The sequence below is a fragment of the Apium graveolens genome, chromosome 6 (genome assembly GCF_009905375.1).
Source record: "Apium graveolens cultivar Ventura chromosome 6, ASM990537v1, whole genome shotgun sequence".
NCBI lineage: Eukaryota > Viridiplantae > Streptophyta > Magnoliopsida > Apiales > Apiaceae > Apium > Apium graveolens.
This window is the reverse complement of record NC_133652.1, coordinates 88936730-88945111: the sequence shown is the minus strand read 5'-3', so window position 1 is coordinate 88945111 and position 8382 is coordinate 88936730. Positions and strand designations below refer to the sequence as shown.

Below are 8382 nucleotides of genomic sequence, written 5' to 3'. Positions count from 1 at the left end.
TTTCAATTTATTTTGTTTTAGCTTGTTTAATAGTATAATTTATTTTTATACTATTAAAAATAAATAGTAAGTAATTGTAAGTAATTTATTTTTATTTTTTTATTCGGGATTAGATCAATAGTATAATTTTATTTAATAATATATATTATTTTGTCCAAATCAAAATCATTAGATATATTACAATTCTATTTGTATTTGTATTTATATAATTATATTGTGATTAGTTTTCTATTTATGAAAATGTTTTATTTTAAATATTATTATAATTATGTAACCAGACCGACTATTAACCAGATATTCATAATATAATAGGATAGATAGATGGATGCTCGTAGAAATAAAATTGCGGATCCGAAAATGAAAATGTACATACATATCATTTTTGCACACAAAGATCCTGTCACCTCTTAGGTTCTTGTTATGAATTTTAACAAAAAGATTTTCATATGATTGTGTCCAAGAGATTTTAAACATGGCCATGTTCTTTTGATTTCACAACCAAACATGACCTAACCCATGAATGCATGTTCTTTTCAACAGTGTTGGATAAGTTGAAGCTGATGTTGAGTTCTGAATTTATCCGGAGCTCAAAAGTTCAATTTGTACGGTGCGTGTGTAATTAATTAAAAAAAAATTAACTTGAGCAGTTTGCCATATATCCAGAGCCCACGACACAGATGCTTCTCACCATCACACTACACTAACCTATACACACAACTTTTATATGCATATATATCTCATCATGTCAGCAAACAAACATGATCTCAGGGGTAAAAAAGACAGTCAAAAGTGGAGGGAAAAAGGTTAAGAAAGATGAACGGTTACAAAACCCATCCTGTAAAAGGACCAGTGGGGACTATTGTTGAACTAAGCATGTGACTGTATTCAACTAAAACAAAGATTTGTCCCCAAAATTAATAGAAAAAAGATTAAAACTTTAAACAAATGCAAGTACAAAAGGTGTGCTTAGCCCCAAAATAAAGGTCTTGCATTAATCTCTCCATACACCATATAGTGTCTGTATAGTACAGTTTTCATGTACTATCTATATTCTATTTGTTTTTCTGAACTGGGTACAAGTCAATACTACAATAAAGAAAGAATAATAAAAAAAAAGAACAAGAACCCTAGATTTTAATGGAGCCCAAGAGAGCTTGGTTTGCTCTAGCTTTTGTGTTATTTTGTTCACAGGTGTTTGCTGGTGATATTGTTCATCAAGATGATGTAGCTCCAAAGAAGCCTGGTTGTGAGAACAATTTTGTTCTGGTAAAATCCCTAATTTTCCTCTTCTTGGTTCTTTTTTGTTTAATTTTCTGTGAATTATTTGGTTGAGTATGATAGTGAAGTGTTGGTGGAAGAAAGTTTGATTTTTTAAGCTTATTTGTAGTTTTGTTATTTTGGATTTAGTTGGGTTGAAAATATTTCATCTTGTTACTGGTGGGTGTGTGTTGTGTTGCTGAGAGTGATGTTATTACACTTTCATGTGTGTAGAGGTTGTAATTTTGGAGTTTGAATTGTTTTTGTGGTGGTGAGATATGAGGATTAAGTGGTAATGAAGGAAAATTTAGATTTTTTTAATCAGATCCAACAGATATGGAAATTACTCTAGAGATATTTTGGAGTTTTGTTGTTCTTGGTAGTGTGTGTGTTTAGAAATTCTCTTAACTTGAATATGTAGTTTTAACTTTAGTTCTTGAATTTGATCAAAGATTTGTATACCTTATTTTTGTACTTGTATGAGTTCACTTCTATGTTGAGTGTAGATAATTAATGTTCCATCTGTACTGACTGTTCGTGTCTCTATCAAATAAATGGTATGGCAGTCTATATATCCAAGGTTAGAAGAGAAAGTGAAATTCTCTTACATCTTTTAGAACCTGGTGCCAATTAAACAAGTTTACTCATAGTAGGATTAATTAGTTCTTCCATTCTAAGATTAAAATTATAGTTTCCTTTGTCCAATATCTAGATGGTATGCTAGTCTATGTGTTTATGTTAGGTTACTTTTGTTTTTCGCGCATAGGTAAAAGTTCCAACGTGGATTGATGGTCAAGAAGCAGATGAGTTTGTTGGTGTTGGTGCTCGATTTGGTCCCACCTTAGAATCAAAAGAGAGGAAAGCAAGCCAAACTAGAGTTGCCTTTGCAGACCCTCCTGATTGTTGCAGTAAACCGAAGAATAAGGTATCCATTGCTTATATGTTTTTACCTGTACATATTTATGCACATATAGCAATATCGCTTGCAAGTAAAGCAGGTGTCTTGACAGTAAGATCTGAGTTCAATGTTCATGGTCTCTTTTCTTGTATGGTAGCTTACAGGTGAAGTCATTCTAGTACACCGGGGTAACTGCAGTTTCACATCCAAGGCAAATGTTGCTGAAGCTGCTGGTGCATCAGCCATCATCATCATAAACAACCAGACAGGTAAGTCTAATCATCTATACATTCCAATAAGTTACTTGTAAGATTGTTTTGCATAATTTATTTGATCGTAAAGATTTAAGTATATATTGCTGATTTTTTTGGCTGCACACTGCATATTAAGTATTAACTAGCTCATTTGATTTGAATTTATGGGCAGAACTTTTCAAAATGGTGTGTGAAGCCAATGAGACATATATTGAGATTGGCATTCCTGCTGTTATGCTCCCACAAGATGCTGGGGCAAGCCTGGTAGAAAGTATAAAGCAAAACCATAGTGGTAAGACATATTACAGACTTCTATAACTATATAGTTTGTCTTATGTGATGATTTAAGTCTCCTTTGTTTCTTGTGATTATTTTCTTTTCATCTTGGTCTCTTATTGCTTCGGGTTGCAGACATATTTCTTCCAGTTTATAGGTGATCTAAAAATTTCCCTGCTGTGTGCTGTCACTTACAAATTTCCTCTTCAGTTTCCGTGCAGCTTTATTCTCCGCAGCGCCCACTGGTTGATGTGGCTGAAGTATTCCTATGGCTTATGGCTGTTGGCACGATCTTGTGTGCATCTTATTGGTCTGCATGGAGTGCCAAAGAAGAAGCCCTTGAGCAGGAAAAACTTTTAAAGGTCACATAATATAATACATCTGATCAACCTTTAGGATAGAATGATCACGTATTGGAGAAGAATAGTCTTCACCTGCCTGAATAAGATATTTTCTACGTTCTTATAGGATTCCTCAGATGATTTTGTAAGCATGGAGGGGGAAGGGAACAATTTCAGTGGTGTGGTTGATATTACCACAACGTCAGCGATTCTGTTTGTTGTGGTTGCATCCTGCTTTTTGGTTTTGCTTTACAAATTGATGTCGTATTGGTTCATTGAGATTTTGGTGGTTCTCTTTTGCATTGGTGGCGTGGAGGTGCGAATACTACCATAGTCCAAGTCCATCGTATTCTTACTTGCATCATTTAGACATACTAGCTGATTATATTATTGAATCTATTAATATTAAAATATTAAATTTATTAAATTACTGAGAATAAAAATAATTAATAAGTACTATTTAAATATGTAATGGTAGAGCTGAGCTTTTAAGATGAAAGTCAATAATAAATAAATATTATTTAGTTATGTAGTTACATGAGATCATACCTAAGGTGAAACCAAAGAAGTGAATTTAAATAAAAAAATCGTGTATAATTATGTAGTTGCAGAGATTCGAACCCGAGTTTGGAGTTAAACCTATTAATTTAAGAAAAATGTTAGGTACCCCAAAAATTTTCCCAAAATTTCCCCAAATGCTAATGTGTCATGCGAGTGGTTACTAAGTTTTATAAAAAATAAGGTAGGACCCGGCGTGTATACATATATGCCCACAAATAAAAAATTACCACATGTCATTTGGGAAAATTTTGGGGAAAATATTTAGGGGTACCTAGCACTACTGCTCTTAATTTAATCCCAAGTTTGGGGTGGAACCTATTAATTTAAATATATAAGGATAACCAAAATTTGATAATTTGGTATTAGTATGTTCCACCAAAAAGGGGTTTTCCTTGTTAATAAAGAGTATAGATTCAGCATTGGAGATTAGTTGTAATTGTTACGAACTATGACCATAGTTGAACAAGAGCTTTATGTTGCCACCTATTTGCAAACTATTGTATTCGGCTTCTAGAATTAAGTTTATTAGAATTCAAATCAATGGATAGCTTGAGCGTGTTTAAATTAAATCCGGAACCCCATTTGGACAGCCTAATTATTTGATATTCGAATTACTGAAATGGTTACTGAAGCGGAGAAATGATTTTTCAAGGAACTGTACTGGCAAGAGAACTTATTCGTAATCTTGAAAGCAAATTTTATTCTTTTAGAGCTCCCTGGTAGTAGTACCATAGCAGTATTTTGATTTGGACTTCAGTACTAAAAGCTTAGTGTTGAAATAAAATATCAGTTGGACCTTCAACGAACCATAGAGTTTGAGCATGAAATTCGGCAAATCGTGTGACTAACTAGGGCTGATATATCAATTTCCTTCGCCAGAACCTTTGCAATCTTAAAATCTTTTTAAAGTATGGATTTAGCAAACCAAGTTTGAGTGCAGCGGCTTTACTTAAAAAATATGTAAATGTAATGATTGAAATTAAATAATTAATAGACTATCTCTTATGTTTTGATTGAATAGATTCTGTTTTCTCAATGTATTTGCAGGGTCTGCAAACTTGTCTGGTGGCATTGTTATCATGGTACGTAAACTGTGATTCCTTACATTTTTTGCTCTCCTGCTCATGTGTTATGTGTTTGTACGCATTGATTCTAGTGGAAGCATCTCTATAAGATTCCAAGAAAACCTGTGCTCTAATTCTTGATCATTTGTGATGGCTTTTCAGTGTGTTCTTAGATTTTTCCCATTTAAATCTATTTAACTCTTTAAATAATGTGCTTGTCCAGGAAACTGATTTATCTTCCTCCTTGTATATAAGACTTTGATGTATTAAAGACTAAGCTTTGAGAAATAGGGTAACTGGTTAATGCCATAATAATGCTTTCCTCTTGTTTATCTGCTGTTAAATATAACTGTACTAAACAGAAGATAAGCTTCCTTTTATGAGAAGCTTACATGTTTGTCAGAAACTGGCTAACTATTCAAATATGTACAGTTTCAGATTGTTCGTACATGCTGGGGAATCGTTTCTCAAAGTACCCTTGCTGGGTGCTGTCTCATATTTGACAGTTGGTGTTTTTCCATTCTGCATAGCTTTTGCTGTTGTGTGGGCAGTTTTCCGCCAAGGTTCCTTGGCTTGGATAGGTCAAGATATCCTAGTGAGAAATTCTACATTCTCTTGCATATTTATTTTTCAGTTTTTTTTTGTCCCAGACAAATATGGATTCTCTAAAGGCCTGCCACAAATGTTGAAGCATCAAACCACCTGAATAAGAATACTGCTCTGCCAGTTCTACAGAAAGTAGAAAAAGAATCCTTAGTTTTTCTTCATTTTATAGTTGGTTGACTCTGAAATCTTTAACACCCATAAAGTAGCTCTGTTCAACTACCTTAAGCTACCTGACCAACCTGAGGATTAGTTCATACAGCAGTTAATGTAAATGTTAAACGATAATGAAAGTTATTAATCAGCTTCCTGTCCTTTTGTTTCCCCATCATTTATAAAATCAGGCCACATTTGTTAAGCCGAATGGAGAAGTAGAAAAATCTATCCATTCTTACTTAAAATGATAGGTGTGTTGCCATATCATGTCTGAAGTAGGATATAATGTACTATGAGCTGGGTGTCACTTAATTATTTTAGCCACTGTAGGAACCTTCTTCCATCACTACACAATGTGCGCAACATGTTTAAGAGCCTCAAGTGATTTACAAATTTAGGATGTCGCCGGTACAACATTTAGGCTGTCATCAGATCTACTAGTATAAATTACCTATAATCTGACTCGGGTATCTGATTGAATACGTGTAGCAAGGAATGTAATTCCACTTCTTTTTTTCTTTTATTATTGTCTTGCCAGAAAATAGTAGGGTCATTCGTAATGTATGCAAGATTTTCCAACTCTGATTCTATGCTTATTCTATATAAACTGGATTATATATACGTTGACAGTGACACAGTTATGGATGTTTACTACTACGAAGTTGATAGAGCTTTCAACATTAATGTTTTTGGTTGTTTTTCCTTTACAATCAGGGTATTGCGCTGATCATAACAGTCCTTCAAATAATTCGAGTACCTAATCTCAAGGTTAGCTTCTAAACTTTTTCTCTGCAACCCAGAGTTGGCTACTAAGATATCTGTAAGAAGTGTTTTACCTTCATTGTTCTTGCATATGTACGTGTCCTAAGACCATCTCCAATGGAACTCTAAAAACATACTTTTACACCATTTTAATGTAAAAGTTTACTCCAACCCAACTCTAAAAGTCACACCATTTTGGCGTGACACCAAAAATTGCACCAAATTTGGTGTTGCACCAAAATTTTTAGAATATTTCAACATTCCACTACTATCCTTATATCCTTTAACCAAAACAAATCATTCCTTTTGTACCCAAAAAAGAAGAAGAATATGCTTCCAAAACAAAAAAGGTTCCTTTTTAGTGTGATGTTTGGTGTAGATGGGTTGGAGATGATCTAAATTTTAGTGTGATTTTTACACCAATTTAGTGTAAAATTTACACCAAATTGGTGCATTCGGGATATAACAGAACATGATACAGTTTAAATTTTTACAGTTGAGTTGAACATTTAGATAGTTGATATATATAAAGAAAAGTTATTTGCTTCCTAATTTATGTATCTGATCATATTGGTGTAAATTATGTTCATGTTGACTTGATTTCATTTTCTTCTTCGATGTAATTAGGTCGGAACAGTCCTTCTCAGTTGCGCATTCTTGTACGACATTTTCTGGGTGTTTGTTTCAAAGTGGTGTTTCCATGAAAGTGTTATGATAGTGGTGAGTTTTATAGTTTCTTTGATAACTAGCCCATGAAAAAATTGCTGCTGTTAATTCCTTATGACAATGATTCCTCATTTTTTCAACACAGGTGGCTCGCGGTGATAATAGTGGGGAAGATGGCATTCCGATGCTTTTAAAGATTCCACGGATGTTTGATCCCTGGGGCGGCTACAGTATCATTGGGTTTGGTGATATTATTCTACCAGGACTGCTAGTAGCATTTTCTTTAAGGTTTGGGCATGTTTATGCTAATTATAAATTATTATCTATGTGTATTCGTAGCCTCGTGGTAAAGTGGCTTTCATAAATTAAATCTATTCATTCTTCTAAATCCTCTTCAAACTGTTTACATTATCATCCCTTTATTGCTTCTACCGGATATATTACACAGTTTTCAAAAGGGAGCTGGTTTTAAAAGATATCTGTTCTATGGTTAAAAAATGCTATAGCTGCGGGTGTTAGTTAAGTTATATTCTGCATTTGCAGGTTTGATTGGCTATCCAAAAAGAAAATTCGAAATGGATACTTTATTTGGGCGATGATGGCTTATGGTTTAGGTATGACAAACATTTCTTATGGTGATACAAATCAGATTCCTTTAATAAACTATGATGCTACTTAGAGAACTACATAGCATCAGACATAAACTGGTGAAGGATTGAAGGTTATAGAATTGGTCTCTAGATGACTAGATCCTCAATATGTAGATATAGTTTATTTCAAACATTCAGCTCTTACAATGACTGAGTGTATTTTCCTTTAACATGATTACATGACTTAGCGATGTGTGGATTATAAGTGCTTACATGCACGATTTTAGTACAATGATGTACGAGCTGATAAACTGCAGGCCTCCTTGTAACTTACGTAGCACTGAACCTGATGGATGGACATGGTCAACCAGCTTTGCTTTACATTGTTCCTTTTATGCTTGGTATGTTCTCGGGCAACCCAATTATACAGGCATTTCATGCTCAGTAGCAAAATCTTACATATTGCAATAGCTAATTGAAATGCCAGAACTGTAGTTTATTCATTGTCAAGTTTCTTTTGTTCCTAATGTTGTGTGCGCCATGCAGGCACACTCTTGACCATGGGAAAGAAAAGGGGTGAACTTAAGAACTTATGGACCAGAGGAGGACCGGAGAGGCATTGCCCACATGTCCATCAAGAGTCCTACCAGTAAATAAAATCTGTAACATGGAAGTTTTAACTTGTATGATATGAAACTCAAATAGTTTACCCGGATACATATAATAGCCAAGTCAAAAATGTAATGCTAGGCTGCTGTTACATTTAGTCATGTAACACCTGCTTATAACTAGGTATATATATACTAGTAGTGAACAGATTAATACATGAAATTGCATTTAAGTTCAGTGGTTCCAGTCTTACAGATTCTTACATGTTCCTTTTTAATATGCTGATGTATTTCTTTACCTGTGCACTCAGAAAACAAAAAGTTATTAATAATTAAGAGAAAAATC

At 33.9% G+C, this 8382-nt stretch overlaps 1 protein-coding gene across 1 annotated transcript; it reads left to right on the top strand.

Moving 5' to 3' along the window:
* The first annotated feature begins 831 nt into the window (after window positions 1-831).
* LOC141667022 (signal peptide peptidase-like 4) lies at window positions 832-8274 on the top strand. The gene is made up of 14 exons (XM_074473311.1): window positions 832-1266; window positions 2024-2182; window positions 2313-2424; window positions 2582-2701; window positions 2896-3047; window positions 3154-3342; window positions 4635-4669; window positions 5084-5246; window positions 6125-6178; window positions 6800-6892; window positions 6984-7126; window positions 7382-7452; window positions 7746-7829; window positions 7975-8274. The coding sequence occupies exons 1-14, from the start codon at window positions 1138-1140 to the stop codon at window positions 8079-8081; spliced, it is 1611 nt and encodes a 536-aa protein (XP_074329412.1). The 5' UTR covers window positions 832-1137; the 3' UTR covers window positions 8082-8274.
* The last annotated feature ends 108 nt before the right edge of the window (window positions 8275-8382 follow it).

What these genes read in the sequence shown, in the direction of transcription:
- LOC141667022 (XM_074473311.1), top strand. Translation starts at nt 1,138, where the DNA reads ATGGAGCCCAAGAGAGCTTGGTTTGCTCTAGCTTTTGTGTTATTTTGT. An exon ending in GTGAGAACAATTTTGTTCTG is followed by an intron (nt 1,267 to 2,023) that starts GTAAAATCCCTA and finishes TTTCGCGCATAG; the next exon opens with GTAAAAGTTCCAACGTGGAT. An exon ending in TATAAAGCAAAACCATAGTG is followed by an intron (nt 2,702 to 2,895) that starts GTAAGACATATT and finishes TTTCCTCTTCAG; the next exon opens with TTTCCGTGCAGCTTTATTCT.